The 17,945-nt window shown below is 42.3% G+C and overlaps 1 protein-coding gene across 1 annotated transcript in view; it reads right to left on the bottom strand.

Annotated features, from left to right (window-relative positions):
• Positions 1-17,945, bottom strand: part of AHI1 (Abelson helper integration site 1) — a 78,530-nt gene that overhangs the window by 37,834 nt on the left and 22,751 nt on the right. The window contains exons 16-19 of the mRNA XM_070932699.1: positions 16,267-16,397; positions 10,314-10,454; positions 8,938-9,140; positions 2,197-2,272 (exon numbers count right to left, since the gene is read on the bottom strand). Of these exons, the coding sequence (XP_070788800.1) occupies positions 2,197-2,272; positions 8,938-9,140; positions 10,314-10,454; positions 16,267-16,397 (551 nt within the window). The remainder of the gene's footprint in view (positions 1-2,196; positions 2,273-8,937; positions 9,141-10,313; positions 10,455-16,266; positions 16,398-17,945) is intronic.

Genomic DNA, 17,945 nt, shown 5'->3' with positions numbered 1-17,945 from the left:
CTTTTGGGAAAAGTGTATTTTTGAAGTTTGATGGCTAATAACACCACTTTTTTGGGGAGTTTCAAGATAATCATATTCTACTGATGGAATGACCTGGGAATAGTCCAGACCTTAACCCAATTGAAAATCTATGAAGCCTTGTTAGTCAGAAGCGACCCAGCAATAAAACCCAATTAATAGAAGCAATCATTCAATCTTGGTTTCACATTATAACAGCTGCAGAACTAAAAGATTTGGCTCACTCCATGGGAAGGTGTTGTAAGGCCATAATTCATGCTAAATGTTACCCTACTAAGTATTATCTGATGTGATAATTTTTGTATATCTCGTTTTTTCTATGGTGATAATTTTTGTGTATCTCATTTTTTCTACGTTTCATTTTTCTTCTTTATACTGTAAATACTAATCTAATAGCAAATCCTTCATAAAAGTTATTGCATTACATTCTTGATTAAATTACCTTTCCATTGATATATAATTTTATGGCACTACTCCAAAAAAAAAAAAAGTGGTGTTATTAGCTAGTTTTAGAAAATACACTTTTCTCAAAAGGTTTCCACAATTTTGGCCACTACTGTAGATCTATGGAGCATTACAGGTTTTCTTTATTTAACCACCATTCATTTAGCAACAGTTCAAAATTACGATGATGCTGAAAAAGTGACTTACGCTTTGCTTGTGGAAAGTGGAGGTGAAAGGTGCAAATAATAATCACCTGACACTGGAACACTGCAATAGTCTTCTTAAGTGTGAGCTGGTTGCCAAGCACCCAGATTGTGATCACATGACCATGGAGTGGCTGGAATGGCCAGAACTGAAAAGACTGGCCATAAGTACTACTCTTGCAGTACCATCATAATGTCGAACCGTCACTGAATGAGTAGTCATTAACCTATCTGTATAGCAAACAGGAACATTCTAAGAAGATTAACGCTGATCAAAACTTATTTCAATGAAGGGCTGCATAAAATCAGTGAAATATGGCATGCCTTTTAGCTCACTGCCAGTGATCCTACTTGTTGAACATTATAGGATTAGTGCCATAACCTGATGGCTGGAAGAGGTCTGAGAAGTTTAGATTATCTTCCCTCCTGCATTCTAACAATTCATTAATATGGTACTTTTTAAAACCACCAATTGGGTAGAAACATCTCGATCCACCTGAAATGCTGTAATCTGTATCCGCAATACATTTGTTTCATTAATAAAGAAGTTATGAAAATTTAATAAAAAGAAACCAAGAGATTAAATGAGATTAATCCCAGTTGGGACGGTGGATTGATTGGACCATATGGTGGACATGTGGGTGCAGGGGAAGGGATTTTGACTTTCCTTTGGGTGGGGAAAACCCGGGAGCTTTCAGATTTGGGTTTTCCCAGATGTGCCAATATGGTATCACTAATAAAATGGAACTTTGAGGAACTGCAAGCCTTGGAGTCTTCATTGGTTGGGGGTGTTACTTGGAACCCTGACATTCTTTAACCTTTGCATTTATCTCTTTGCTTAAAATTCATGAAAACTGTCCTATTATGGGAGAAAAAATGACAACCATTCATGTTTTCCCCCCCACTAAACTAATGTGAACCATTAATCTTGCGTTGGGTCAAGCTGTCAGATGAAGTAGGATGTCCATATTCTGTTTAAACCAATTTGGGCTTTGTTTTTAAGTACTGCCTTGGATTCTGAATCAACTTTTGTGCAGAACTGATCTAACACAAGCATCTTATCTGCTTGTTCCAGTTGTGGGACTGCTATGACCCCCACAGTTCTCTGTAACAAGGAATTTTTTAAAAAAATTACATTATAGGTAGCATCAGTCAGAATATATTTTCCTTTCAGAGTTTGAACCTAGGTTGTACCGTAACAATCTATGGTACATGGATGAATGATCGAAGTGCTTACTAAGTAGCAATATGGGTTAGACAAAATTTGCTTTGCTTTTTTCTTATGTTTCGAACAACTGCTACTCAAGTTTGATTCCAGTTGTCTGTCATTCATCTCTGTATCAGTGTTAGCCCTAAATGCATTGTGTAAATATATATTAGAGTAAATATTATTCACACAAAAAAATCAGTCACTGAACAAGGAAGGTCATTTTATATGATCACAGAACTCCTCAAAATTACATTAATAACCACAGTATAATATACATTACCACTATAGAAAGAAGAGGATATGGCGGAACCATTTATATACCTAGATTGTTGGTCAGTCTTAATCTGGAGTGTGGTGGTAGCAGAGATTGGCTAGGAAGCATTGGGCTGGAACTGGCCTGCAAAAGAAAAATTGAAATATAACTGAGATACAAGAGCTAAACTGCAAAGCATTACCAATTCTAAAAGTAATTGCTGTATTAGTATAACAGCAATTCAATTTTGAAGAACTAAAAACAGTTTGAAAAGAAATATAGTTTTTTTTAAAAAAAAAGTTGAAATACCAATACGTTATGAAATATAACTGCCTCCATTTTTTTTTCTAAAAGGATGCATTAATACTTCCTTTTGGCATTCTTTTTAACTATTGCGTCAATATTGTGGTCTCCAAACCTACAAGGTATATGCCATTTTCTGTTTCTCAAAGTTGAAAAACCCTCTGGATTATTACATAAATTGTACTGTTTATCTGACATAGCTTGACAATTTTACTTTTTTTTACTCCCTCAGCCTCAACAATTTTGATTGTCATGCCCAAGTCCTTCAAGAGATATCAGAGGAAAAAAATTAAGAAGTTCAAAGCCATGGTCTCTCTGCAGGAAGCTGCAGCAGAAATATACTCTAACAGCTCAACATTAAAAAACTTGAGTTCACCAGTCCGTAACCTTAGAGTTAAAGAATACAATCTCCCTACTTTATCAAAATGACTGATTTCTAAGTAACTTCTTTCAGAATAGCCTTGGGGGCATACTGTCTAATGCTTTGACAATGAACAAATGTATAAAAACTCCATCTTAAAACGGAGACGCAGATACCACCATACAATTTATATATGGGAAGTTTGTAACTCTTTGTGATTCTATTTCAAGTATAATTTCCCAAAAATAGTTGGCTGCCGGTTTTTTCAATCCTCTTTCCCATATATTTAGTGCATATGAAGTGAGGAGGAACTCAAATCTATGAATCCAAGTTATGAGTTAAGGCCCAAGAAAGCAATTTATTTTCAAAAGATAGTTAAAAAAATTATTTAGAAGCAGAAAAGGATGAAGGCATTTGTTTACTAACACAAATTGAAGTTGTAAATAATGTTGGTAATAATTAGGAATTAAGAAAATTATTATTTTCAGGGCATTAAAGAAGGAAACTAATGTAATATTGTATTTGGAATATTTCTTATTCGTCAGAAAAATTCTTATGTAGCAGATGATGTAGAAAATGTCATATATTATTTCATGTTTTCTCCTGGTGTTTCTGTTTGTTTTTTATAGCAAGGATTTACATACACTTAAAAGTACTTTCAGCATTTTAGTTTCATTTCATTCAATTACATAATCATCAACAAGGACAAAGCTTAACATATTAAACCAATATAAACTACGTAATATAAATGAATACATGGAATTTAAAAAAAAGTTAGGTATACTAATATGGCAACTAAAATTTAGCATTTATTTTGAATGATTAGCTTTTTTTCCCTTTTACCTAGGCTCTATGAAAGTGAATATGAATGCGCTCTGAACAGAAAATCAGATCTGAAGATAACCTCCAAAACCTGAAGTGAATTGTCGCCAGCAGTTAAATCTCCAAGGCTTATTTGGCCAGCTTTCATAATTTATTACTCAACATATCAAAGCAGGTTTGGACTGGAACCCCCTCTCCCCCTTTGGGCTTATTTCATCAGGTTTCTCTGAATTAAAACTATTAATTGAAAGTATCCCAAAATCTTTTGATCTGCTTCTTTCCTGACCTGTGACAACTATTCCTACTAAGTGGTTTAATAATCTTGGGTAGTTTTTTTTTTTTAAACTTTTCTAACAAGGGCATAACACTTCAAAAAAAAAAAAAAAACAACAACAACCCTAAAGATTTAGCCATATAGGAATTCAGCAACAATATTTTTTCTTTTTTCCTTTATATCAGCATATGGATAAATCCTTTCCCATTGACAACGAGCTATAGAGCAATAAATAAATAAACGTAATAAAAGGACAGGTAAATACAAGGTTTAAAAAAAAACCCTGCAAGAGAATGAGCTCTGAAGTCAGAATTGACAGATGGAGGGACTGTCTGTACTTAGCGCACTGCTGCTCATTGTCTGAGTTATTTCCAGAATTGGAGAGCCTGATTGTAAAAAAATAAATAAAGGGTAAAACTGATTCAAAGAAGGGGATGGTGGTGGAAGAAGCAGCAGCAGGGATATATCATGAAAGAATTAAGCTCTGCTTCTTTAATACCGATATCTCCCCTGCACTGATATGATAAAGCAAATCTATTGTTGAGAACTCTTTTATTTGCAAGCTAACTTTTAGATGCTAAACTACAAACCAGAAGTACCCCCATTCCAAACCGCATGCTGCTTTGCAGCCTTAGGCAAAGTATATCCCAAAGAAGCTTTTTCAGGAGGCAACTGGACTTTGTTTTTTCTTTGAAGACGTTTCGCTTCTCATCCAAGAAGCTTCTTCAGTTCTGACTGGATGGTGGGGAATGGAAGGATTTAGATTCCTTGTAGACAGCTGGTCATTGAAACACTTGGAGGTTTAGCTGTGTCCCAAGGGTCACCTGAGTAGTGCTCCTGGTTCCTTTAGTCAGATAAACTTCCAAGTGCTTCAACGACCCTATAAAAGGATGAAAATGACCAGCTGTCTGCAAGGAATCTAAATCCTTCCATTCCCCACCATCCAGTCAGAGCTGAAGAAGCTTCTTGGATGAAAAGCAAAACGTCTTCAAAAGAAAAAAACAAGAAAGTCCAGTTTGCCTCCTGAAAAAGCACCTTTGGGTCAGCCATGACCTGGATGACTGAGAATCTCTACAGACTCTTAGGCAAAGTACTACTTTCTAATCTCGGCCCACATGCGTTGTCCCCATTGTAGGGGAAAGTGGGTTTTTTTAAGGATTATGTAAACAATTAAATCATATGAGCGCTATCAAAAAAGGAAATCCATGCTGCTATTATTAGATAAAAGAATGGTTATTAGAAGAAACATATAATTCTTTTATTGGGTACAGGTAGTCCTCGTTCAGTGACCAAAATTGGAACAGGCAACTTAGTCATTAAGCAAAGCAATTGCTGAAACATCATGATTTTACTTCCCCTTTCCTTTGCTTTATAGGCTCGCAAAGGTTGTAAATGCAAGGAATGGTTAGTTATTTTTTCATTACCATTGTAACTGCAAGCGGCCGCAGTGCAAGGCAGTTGTTGAATGAGGATTACCTATAACGTTGAAAATATTAAAACTAGCTTCTTAAAATACGCAATAACAGTCCTATTGAATACATGAAAAGCTGGCAGAGCTTTGCTTCATTTAATAGGATTCTTTTGCACGCTCATGCTAAATGAATACATCGACAACATATTCTTTTAAAGCCTTCTCTTCACAATCCAAATGAAATGCATTAGATTCATTGGTGCACACTGTAGCTTCTACTACATCGCTTACACTTACCTCCTCCTGCCATCAAGCACTATTAAGCAGTAAAGCTCTTAAAAAGTGCTTTGTTTAGTGCTACGCGCTAATTGGGGCAGTGGAAGTCAAAAACATATCTGGATTTCAAATGCTTGTTAGAAGTGATTTCGGGTTGCACACAATTCCAAGTTAATGAATGGTGAGGATTATTTAATTTTGTTTAGCCATTCCTGGGGCCCAACAGGAGCAAATCCGAACTGCATTAATTAGCTTGCTTCTTTGTCCACGATAAGCTCTAACTCTACCCTAGTGTTTGCGGCTGCACCATTCACTTTCATGGAAGTATTCTATCAACACAGGAGTAGTTTTCATATGGAACGAATAGGCCTGATTATCCTTAATTTGCAGTTTATTTAAAGAATACTCCTGAAAATGTGATTTCTGTGAACATGCAACAGAGAAGGAGCAGACAACTGAGAAGAAAAATAGCAAAAAAAACCCCTCACCTCCGCTGCCTGTTCATGAGCAGTAGAAGTGGCTTGCACGAACCCTGCACCCTTTACCGTCAGGGGTCAGGCTGTTTATTAAAGGATGTGCAATATCAGATAGGTATATAATGTAAATATATATAGAATGTTCAATAGTGAGATGTAACTTGAGACCAGTCTTCCAATGCTGTCTGTAAAGGTAGACTGACCTCTACTTTCCTATGTTTTAAGTGAACATGCCAGCATATAATAGGACCTATGGAACAATTACTGTGAAGCAATAATTTCTGAAATGCAGGCTGTGGGAAGAAATTGCTAAACACCTTTTCAACAACAAGAAAAGGTTGGCTAAGATAACTAACACCAATCAACTAATTCTTTTCACAACACTTTGCTTGCTTAACATAAAAACCACAGTTCTATCTTGGATAGTATAATACAAGGCCCGAGTGGAGTAGAATTATAAGTACAAAAAGTATTGTGTGTGTGTGTGTGTGTTTAAAGAGATAGAAAAGCCTACACATTTATGCCAAGTTTAAACAGAGCTGTTTTGCATTTGCTTTATAATCTATGGGAATTATGCAAATACTTCTTTTCGGTGAGCCTAATTTTCATGTTAAAAAAAAAAGTACGCCACCCAAAAATAAAAGAGAATCCAGGTAAATTCAGGTTCCAACAAGCTAGGAACAATTTTGCTGATTTGTTCCTGATAATACTTCTACAGGGCTGTGACCTTTACAATTAGAAGAATAAAAATTTTCATACAGGGTTGCAAGTCAAATTAGGCTGGGAAAGTCAGCACTGTAATTTGTCCTTTCTGCAGTTTTGTGCCTTTGTGAATAAAGTTAATCCTTCAAATTACAGTTTTGTCACAGTGTGCAGCAGGCAATGATTAGCTCTAAGCAAGTCTGCAATCTCTTTTGTTTCGTACCGGAGTGGTTTTACATGCAACCCTCCCCTCAGGTAGAAAAATAGACCTTTACAATATTATCCAGGCAAAGCTGTACTTTGACCCTATGTACAGACTTATCACTTGCTATTATCTTATATCGCTTATTCTCCACAGTATAATGAGCAAAAGGCCAAGCCAAATGGTTCAAGGAAACATTTCACTGGCAAGTATGGTTTGAAAATTTTTCTAATGTGCTTTGAACATTTTACATTTATCCCCAGGAGAAAAACTATGCACCAATTCTACCAGAGAAAGCCATCAGAAACCCAGCCAAATTTGCCAGCTTGTTTTCTGAACTTGGAAGCAGTGGTTGCTATGAGAGCTTGTTTTCTCCTATGTAAATGGGACTCAAAGCAGTGCAGCTATAGTCACCACCTTGGACAATTTGTCGAGGCACACCTGGAGAGATTTCTCAAGAGCTCCATTTCCCCCCTTGGTGTAAAGGCAGGAAATGCCTACCATAGCTTCATCCAGCCCTCCCTCAGTTTGCACAATGCAAGTTGTCTTCTTGCAACAATTGACCTCAAATAGGTTTTTTTTTTTTCTCCGAAGGCTGTGGAAGGAACCAAGTACACCTGTTGCCACCACAGCACCACATTAATGCAATCAGCCAAGTGGTGAATAAGGTTTTTTTTTAACCTCTTTACTGTGACTTTATTAATTTTGCACATTATTGTATGCTTTCTGTCTTGGTAATGGAGTTGACTGTTAAAATGGGGGGGGGGGATATACTCCGAAGCTATTCTCAGCCTCCCTGAAATTGCTGAACTACCAATATCACATTTCTAACCACTGAAATGGGCTGGGGATGCTGGGAGCCATATTTGAAGATCTAATGTCTGGGCACATCTACATAAAATGAACTCATTTTCAAACCTGAACATTTAGAATCTTCTGCAGAGATGGCAGTAAATCTATATAACCGTAATCTATTTACATTATACCAAATAGTTCCACAGGCAATTAATTTACTGGGAGCTAATTAAGGATAATTTTTTGTCTTATTCTAAATAGGTTGCAGAGAGGGCTGATTCAAACTTCAAGAAGCGTAACAGAACTTATAAAGGAAAAAAGGCTCATGAGACATAGGACTGCTACTTTTGGCAAAACAGTGGACCAAATATTATTAAATATTCTGCTATATTAGATTAGTAATTAAATTGTAGGACTTGGAAGACTACAAATGAAATTCAGGTACAAATTATTCAAATATAGTTGAGGATCAATGTAGAAGAAACAGTTGCTGTTTTCCACAGTGCAACAACTATTTAAAGAGCAATATTTTAGATATTAGCTTTATTTTATAGCTACTTTTGTTTATGATCATTACATTTATGCTGTATTCCTTAAAATCAATCTGGCAGTAAGTAAGTACGTTGAGAAAATGCTCTTATTCCTAATGCTACCCAGTGGAACAATTACCTTTAGACGAGTTTGAGAATTTGAAATCCAACATCCTGTGATTCTACAATAATCTACAAGCTCTCTTATGGCAAGCCCACATATATAGCACGATCCTGACAATCTTTATCAACTATTCATGATATTCAGAGGCATAACATCATAGTGAGGAAGGCAAATGGCTGCTGCCAGGTGTGTGTGTGTGTGGGGGGGCAATGCAGAATGGCATGAGGGCTTGGGATGGCTATTGCTGGGCGGGAAAGACTTACCTCAGATACTTGCAGTCTACCCTGCTGGCTTCCTCATTGAATTTGCTTGTGAGAAGCCAGCAGGAAAGGGCGCAAATAGTGATCATGTGACACTACAACCATTGCAATTATGAGCCAGTTGCCAAGTGCCCAGATCACAGTCACATGACCACAGGGGTGCTGTGACAGTTGGAACTTCAAGGACCAATTTTAAGTACCATTCATTCAGCACGGATGTTAACTTCAAGTAGTCACTGAACTTGTAGTGGAATTTTTTTAAGTGAACTTTACCATAACAGAATCCAGCTTTTGTTTGACTTTTTGCATCCTCACTGATGTTCTTGCAACATTTGCAAATTGGTCAGCTGACGATATCATCGGATTCTTCTGGGTAGGAAAACCGGCAGACATGCTGAGAGTCTGTGGGCTTCTGGGGGACTTGGTTAGTTGTGATCCACTCAATTCCTTTACTGCCTCAATCCCCTGCTTGGCCACTGAAGAGGACAAAGTTAAAAAAAAAATGTTTGAACAATATTAATCTTGTCATAAGAGTACTGAATCCCAGCTATCGTTGGAATTAAGGATGTACGCAGTAAGGCTATAAAGCAGAAAATTATAAAATAGTCCTCTTTCTTTCTTTCTTTCTTTCTTTCTTTCTTTCTTTCTTTCTTTCTTTCTTTCTTTCCTTCCTTCCTTCCTTCCTTCCTTCCTTCCTTCCTTCCTTCCTTTCTTTCCTTTCTTTCTTTCTTTCTTTCTTTCTTTCTTGTCTAACTTATATGCCGCCCTTCTCTGTAGACTCAGGGCGGCTTACAATGCATTATAGCAATAGCCTGCATACTTTTATGTATATACCTGCTTATTAGGGCTTTCGGCCCCCCCTAAGCAGTGTTGTTCTATACAAAGTTGGCTTATTGCCCCCACAATCCGGGTCCTCAATTTACCTACCTCAAAAGGATGGAAGGTCAACTTTGAGCCTGGTGAGATTCGAACTTGCACTAATTGCAGGCAGCTGGCAGCTAAGTGCTAGCACTTAACAGCACTTTAGTCTGCTGCACCACCGAGGCTCACATCTTTCACTTAAATGTCAACAGATTAGGTTTCTCTATGGAGGCAGTCAAAGGACCTCAAAAGCTTTTTATTTAAACTTTCTTGCTATGAGTTCAAGTACCACCTCTCACAGGTAGTCCCCCACTTATGACTCCAACTGGAACCAAAACTTCCGATCCTAAGTAAGGTGGTTGTTAAGTGAACCACACTTGATTTTAGTACCTTTTTTGCCATGGTTGTTAAGTGAATCATTGCAGTTGTTAAGTGGATCACATATCACCGTTAAATGAATCCAGCTTGCTGCACTGACTTTGCTTGTTGGAAGCTGGCTGGGAAAGTTGCATATGGCAGTCACGTGTCCCTGGGACACTGTGGCTGTCAAAAATACATGCAAATTTTGATCACGTAACCATGGGGATGGTACGATGGACATAAGTGCAAGGACTGGTCGTAACTCACTTTTTCCAGTGCTATTGTAACTTTGAACGGTCACTAAATGAATGGTTGTAAGTCAAGGACAACCTGCAGCACGAGAGAAAGGCCACTTCAAACTTTCATAACTCAGGTTGGACTTGAATACACTCACACACACACACAGATGCATAAACATATTAAATTACCTTTGTAATCATAAATGTATACAAGGATTGGCTGGTTTTGACCAAAGGCACAAAATGCCACCATATGTTCAAGCGGATGGAAAGCAACATCACGAAGGGGGGAAGTGAAAGAAAGATCAGAATACATAGCTACCTGATCACCTGCAAAAGGGGGGGAAAAAAACCTATGTGAGCGAATACTTTATTCACAAATGTTAGATTTTTTTTTTACAGTACAAGAAGTTTGGGGGTACCCAAGCCAACTAAATCTGAAAATTAAAGGATGCTTTCAAGTTAAGAATTGTAAACAAATATCCTGCGGGGCAGGTATAATTTTTCATTATCATTTTGGGATATAATGCATAATGAATAAATAAATGATAAATATTTGCGAATAATAATTGAATTATTAATGAATAAATTATTATGGTTCATCGCACTGGGTTTGGTATTTTTGTCTGCCTATTGAATAGGTGCTTAGTTCTGGTGATCCCACTATTTTGATGTAAAGATGTATATCTTTATATACCATATTTTTCGGAGTATAAGACACATAATAATAATAATAATAATAATAATAATAATAATAATAATAATAATAATAATAATAATAATAATAATAATAATAATAATTTTATTTCTATACCGCCCTTCTCCCGAAGGACTCAGGGCGGTGTACAGCCTATTTAAAAACACAAAAAACATGACAACAATTTAAAATTTAAAATCATTAAATAATTAGGCTCCAATTAAAATCCCAGAAATTTAAAATACCCCAATTTAAAACGTTATGTTAATAGCCCTGCCTGGCGGAACAACAGGGTCCTCAGAGCGCAGCGAAACACCCGGAGGTCGGAAATCTTTCGTATTTCGGGGGGCAGTTCATTCCACAGGGCTGGGGCTCCCACAGAGAAGGCCCTCCCCCTGGGTGTCGCCAGCCGACATAACTTGGCTGATGGCACCCGGAGGAGACCCTCTCTGTGGGAGCGGACTGGTCGGTGGGAGGCTATTGGTGGCAGAAGTCGGTCTCGAAGGTACCCGGGTCCTATGCCATGGAGCGCTTTAAAGGTGGTAACCAACACCTTGAATCGCACCCGGAAGACCACTGGGAGCCAGTGCAGCTCGCGCAGGAGGGGTGTCACGTGGGCGCAACGGGTTGCACCCATAACCACCCGCGCGGCCGCATTCTGGACCAGTTGGAGCCTCCGAGTGCTCTTCAAGGGGAGCCCCATGTAGAGAGCATTACAATAGTCCAACCGGGAGGTGACAAGGGCGTGAGTGACCGTGCGCAAGGCGTCCCGATCCAGAAAGGGCTGCAACTGGTGAATCAGGCGAACCTGATAAAAGGCCCCCCTGGCCACGGCCGTCATGTGCTCTTCTAAAGACAGCCGTGCGTCCAGGAGGACACCCAGATTGCGAGCCCTCTCTGTGGGGGGCAAAGATTCACCCCCAATAGTCAGCGATGGCACCTGCTGACTATATCGGGGCGCCGGAAGCCACAGCCACTCGGTCTTGGAGGGGTTGAGTCTGAGCCTGTTCCTCCCCATCCAGGCCCGCACGGCCTCCAGGCAGCGGGACATCACATCAAGGGCATCGTTGGGGTGGTCTGGGGTGGAGATGTACAGCTGAGTATCGTCAGCGTACAGATGACACTTCACCCCGAAACCACGGATGATCTCACCCAGCGGCTTCACATAAGTGTTGAACAGGAGAGGCGAGAGGACCGACCCTTGCGGCACTCCCCATGCGAGATGCCTCGAGGTCGACCTCTGTCCCCCTGCCAACACAAACTGCGAGCGGTCGGAGAGGAAGGAGGAGAACCACCGCAAAACGGTGCCCCCTATTCCTAACCCCCTCAACCGCTGCAGCATGATACCATGGTCGATGGTATCAAAAGCCGCCGAGAGGTCTAATAGGACTAGGACAGAGGAGCAGCCCCTGTCACGAGCCCTCCAGAGATCATCCACCAACGCGACCAATGCCGTTTCAGTGCTGTACCCCTGCCTGAAGCCCGACTGGTACAGGTCTAGATAGATAGCTTCATCCAGGTGCCGGGGAAGTTGTCGTGCCACCACGCTCTCAACAACCTTCGCCACAAAACGAAGGTTGGAGACTGGACGATAGTTGGCTAATTCAGCCGGGTCCAGGGAAGGCTTCTTGAGGAGGGGCCTCACTACCGCCTCTTTCAAGGCGGCAGGAAAGGCACCCTCACTCAGAGAAGCACTTATAATCCCCTGGAGCCAGCCTCGTGTAACCTCCCGGGAGGCCAGCACCAACCAGGAGGGACACGGGTCCAATAAACACGTGGCGGCACTAATCTTACCCAGAACCCTGTCCACATCCTCGGGAGTCACAGGATCAAACTCCTCCCAGGTAACATTCTCAAGACCTGCCCTCGTCTCCTCCCGTGGACTCATCCAGTCGGAGTCCAAGCCATCCCGAATCCGAGCGACTTTATCGTGCAGGAATTGCACAAAATCCTCAGCGCGACCCTGCAAGGGATCTTCCCGCACTCCCCCCCGGAGGAGGGAGTGGGTCACCCTAAACAAGGCGGCTGGGCGGTTCTCTGCAGATGCGATAAGAGCGGAAAAGTGGTTAGACTTTGCCGCTTTTATCGCCACTAGGTAGGTCTTGATATAAGACCTCACCTGTGTCCGGTTGGAATCGGATTGACTAGTCCTCCAAATGCTCTCTAGGCATCTTTTCCGACGCTTCATCTCTCTCAGCTCCTCAGAAAACCAAGGAGCCAGTTGAGATCGGCATCGGGTCAGAGGCCGCAAAGGCACGACGCGGTCCAAAGCTCCAGCGGCCGCCCTTTCCCAGGCGGCCACCAGCTCTTCAGTCGAGTCGTGTGTTAGGGTCTCAGGGCACGGCCCAAGCTCCGTCAGGAACCTTTCAGGTTCCATCAGGCGCCTGGGACGGAACCATCTAGTTGGCTCCGTCTCCCTGCGGCGGGGGGCGGCGGTAGGAAAGTCTAGTTGGAGGAGCGAATGATCTGTCCATGACAAGGGTTTAATATCTAGGTCCCCTCTACCAAGATCATTCAACCACTGACCAGAGACAAAAATCAGGTCCAGAGTGTGTCCCCCTATGTGAGTTGGGCCTTGAACTAACTGGGTCAGGTCCATGGCCGTCATGGAAGCCATGAACTCCCGAGCCGCCTCTGACGCCTCACCCGCGGATGGAAGGTTGAAATCCCCCATGACGATAAGTCTGGGGGTATCAACCGCCACCCCGGCAATGACATCGAGTAGCTCGGGCAGGGTCGCTGCCACGTGGCAGGGAGCCAGGTACGTAGTCAGCAAACCCATCTGCACCCCACGGCCCCACTTTACACAGAGGGACTCACATCCGGCTATCTGAGGAACAGTGGTCTCCCTCGGACAAAGACTTTCCCTAACAATCACCGCCACTCCCCCACCCCTCCCCTGGGCCCTTGGCTGATGAAATGCACGGAAACCTGGCGGGCACATCTCAACGAGGGGGACCCCCCCTCCTGGCCCAACCAGGTCTCCGTAATACCTGCCAGGTCCGCACCCCCCTCCAAAATAAGGTCACAAATGAGGGGGGCTTTATTAACCACCGACCTGGCATTACACAACATCAGCCGCGGACCCAGGGCCTGAGACTCTACACAACCCAGGACACGAGTCACGCATCGGGGGCCGGAGTGCGCAATCGCTCGTAAACAGCGTATGCGCACCCCCGACACTTGATATGGCCCCCTGCGTCCGTCATACCTGCCCCTCCCACTCATTATTTCAATTTCACAGCCCTTCCTGTCATCCCCCTGCTTCCCGGTTAAATTTCCTTTCGCGACCCTCCTGCTGCAACTAATCGACCCATCATCCCGCTCGGTCGCTATCTGGACCCCCCCAGGTCCGCTTTTACAACCCCCCCTCCCTCCCGGGTCCCCTTAAAATTTTTTTAAAAAATTTTCCTAAAAAACCCCTCAACCCCCTCTTCGCTACATGCCATCTCTCGGGGTTCCAAAGCCCGTCATCAAGATAGGCCCTCGATAATGTGGAGGGCCAGGCCTGCGAGAGGGGGGAGTCTCGCAGCGCAAGAAGGTCGGCTTTTTGGAGCATCAACCGAACCAGAGATGGGAAAAAGGCCAGTCCGGGGGTCTATCATAGTCCAAAGGGATAACTGAACATACAGATCACAAAATGTCCATTTGTAGAGCTGGACTCCACTGTCCTCTCACGACAGGGAGAAGGTCCAATGTTCTTTTCCTCCAACAGAGGCTAATAGCCAACCATCCTCTCACGACGGCCGGTCCCGTTACAAGGGTTAACGGGAACAATGTTCTATCCTCCCCGTTGGGATACAAAAATCTCTCAGTTCTTTCAAATGGTGTTCAGTCTCTCCTACCAGCGAGGGCATGAGTGGAACATAGTGGGGGGGGGTCCAGAATGTCCAGAGCGTAATAGTTCATAAGCCCCTCCCCCCATAAAAAAAGGGGGGGGGCGGGAAGGCAGGGGGAAGGAGGGGGGGGAAACAATATCCCCAGAGGAGGGTAACATCTCTTCCTCTGCCGATCTATAAGTCCAGGCCTCCTCACTTCGGCTTCTCCTCTCCACTCTCAGCAAACTACCACTGCAGCGTTCTGTGGCAGACGTCGCACTGGAGCCAGTGTCACCCCCCACCCCAGCACCATAACAGATGCATGGGGGGGGGGCAACCAGCGCCGCCAACTGGCCTCCACCGTCAGCACCGCCTTGGCTCTGTTGCTTTGAGTGGGGGGGGAGGGGGGGGCATCGCCCCACTGCCGTTCGCACCACCGCCGGAGCCACCGTCTCCCTCCAGCCCCTCTTCTCCGATGGAAAACAAGGACCGCAGCTAGATGACTCTTTGCGGCCACGCCAAGCTGCTCCCACCATCGCTGCTACTGCCATTCCCGCTGCTGCTGCCGCCGCCATCACCGCCATTGCTTTCTCGGCGCCCTCAGCTGTTCTTCGGCGCCCTCAGTTGTTTTACGGCGCCCTCACCGCCGCCACAACCTCGCGGGGCTCCAGGCAGTTCCACAGCGCCCAGGAAGGCCTCACAGCGTCGCCGCCGCCACCGCCGCTACCAACCCTGCGGCACTCCGCGGCGTCCCCAGCACCCTTCAGGGCCTCTCCCAAACTGCTAGCCCCTCGCTCCAACCACGATGTCACAAGGGGAGCAAAAATCCTCCCCAGGTTGGGCAGGGGCTCTCCTCACTGGGGCTCGGGGTCGCAGGTGGATTTAGCGACCCTACACCCCTCGAAAAGGCCAAATAGCCCCCATCATCAGACCGGGAGCTCACCCAGCACCGCCATCTTCGAGCATGCGCAGAATCAGAATCATCTACCTTTTTTGGTGAGGAAAAGAAAAGAAGAAAAAGAAATCTGCCTCTGCCTCTGAGCAACTTTGCCTTGTTGCAGCAAACAGCAAACAGCCTGCTTTACTTTCATTTTCGTTTTCAGCATAGCTTGATTAGCACAAGGGAAAAAAAAATATGCTCCAGCAATTTTCCTCCTTGCAGCAAGCAGCAGAGCCCTGCCCAAAACAGCTGAGAGTCGGGAGGCCGATCCAATCAACTTGTGCTAATTAGGCTGTGCTGAAGGTGAAAGGAGCTGTTTTTTCTTGCTGTTTGCTTGCAAGGAGGTAACTGCTTTGAATCAGAGGCCAAAGGGTGGGGGCCAGTGGGTGGGCGGGGCTACATTCGGTGTATAAGACGCACCTAAATTTTCACTCCCTTTTAGGGGGGGGAAAGGTGCGTCTTATACTCCAAAAAATATGGTAATTTGATATTATATTGATGTCTATCTATTTAAAATATAGATAGAAAGTAATTGGGAAGCATCACTTAACGAATACAAACTCCCAAGAAAAAGGTTTTGAAGCTTTTAATTTTCAACCAGAGTTATTTAGAAGGTCCTTTAAAAACATGTTACCTGTAAACAAACATTTTATGTTTCTAACTTTTCAAAATAAAGTACGAAGGTACCTGTTTCTAAATTCCAAACGTATGCTACACCATCTTCACTTCCAGATAAGAGGAATGTTCCACATGGTGTTAAGGTGCTATGAATTTTTTCTCGATAGTTTGTAGCACCAATATATTTCTTAGTAGCTAAGCTAAAGAATAGAGAGAGAAAACATGAATATAGCTACTCTTTTAATTATTGCATGCCACTTTTGATTTCTGGAATGACCTACCCGTATGTTCACGTAGTCCTCTACTTACAACAATTCGTTTAGCAACTGTTTGATGTTACAAAAGGACAGAAAAAAGTAATGGAATGATTGATTATGAGTCCTTGCAGAATCGGGAAGACATTAAAAGCAGGGGGGGAAAAGAAGAATTGATTTCAAGGCTTGATTGGCAGAATATCCAGCAATTTCTACTCTCTCTACTGCACTCCTACTGTTATGAGGAAATTGCAAGATCTATTTTTCTGTTATTCTAAAATAATAAAATATCTGTATAATACCAGATGGTTTAGTGCTCTGGTTTCAAAATCATCTCAGTAATGTTGACTACAGAGATGTGTCTAATTGGATCTGGAAAGATATGCCTACCAGAACTTTTAAACTCTACATATAGACTTGGATAAAAGATCCAAGAACATTGAAGTTGTCTAATAAATTATTAAATGAGTGAGAAAATCTATTCACTATAGACCATGAAGTGCTATTAATTCTAACAGAACTTCTTCAGATGTGAACTGGAGATGTTTTGTAAAGATGGGTTCCATATGCCACAAATTCTGGGTCTTTTATTATCTTATAGCTCCCCCCCCATATAAATTATTCTTCCTCAGAAGTGCTTTGCTATTATCTTTGTTTTCATTTATTCTGTATCTGAAAAAGCAATCAAAATCTTTAGTTACTTTCATCAACTGCCACATGGAGCTTTGTGGTTGCATAATTCTTAATAGTAATTTTGATCTTGATTTTCTGGGGGGGGGGTGGGTTTTTTTGGGGGGGGATCTTGCTATCCAAGACGTCTAGAGCAATTACAAATAGTAAAGCGGGCATTGGTGCCTTATGGCTGAATATGCCAAAAATGCAACATTAACATTTTAGAGGAAAAATCAGCAGTAATGTATTTCTTATTTCAAGTTTAAATGTGAAAAATCTGCCTTTATATTGCTTGAAGCAGCTGTTGGCAATAAATAAAGAATTTTCTTTGGAAAACCTGTCTCTCATATTGTTGTATTTATCTAATCCAATGTTCCTATGATTCCATGTTCCTGTTTTTCTAATTTTGAATTCCAATCACTCATTATTAGTACTACAGATATCCTTAATGTTATATTTAGAACCTCTTACAATTCAACTCACTTTATAAATTTGTACAAATTCATCGCATCTTATTATTTGTCACCCAAATTTGTCCAAACATTTAGTCAGCTCTATGTATCTTTCTTGAAAATATGGAATTAATTTGCCATTCCCTCTTCCATATTGTAATTTGATGTTCCTTCTCCTACGTAGGTTGGCTTTCTTCAGTTGTGTTAAGCCCCATTACTATCCTTAGCACTCTCTCACCCTCCTCTTTCACTGGTAGGGATGGTGCCTTTCAGTTCACATCCTTGCTAGCATCACGCCCAAATTCAATGAAGCTACTGAACTGTTCCATTATGTCACAAGTGGGGGTGGGAAGGGAAGGACAATTTAGAA

The sequence above is a fragment of the Pituophis catenifer genome, unplaced genomic scaffold, assembly GCF_029215685.1.
Source record: "Pituophis catenifer annectens isolate HBS135680 unplaced genomic scaffold, rPitCat1.0.hap2 SCAF_1, whole genome shotgun sequence".
Classification (NCBI taxonomy): domain Eukaryota; kingdom Metazoa; phylum Chordata; class Lepidosauria; order Squamata; family Colubridae; genus Pituophis; species Pituophis catenifer.
Note: the sequence above shows the minus strand (reverse complement) of the source record. Positions and strands in the feature narration are given on the sequence as shown.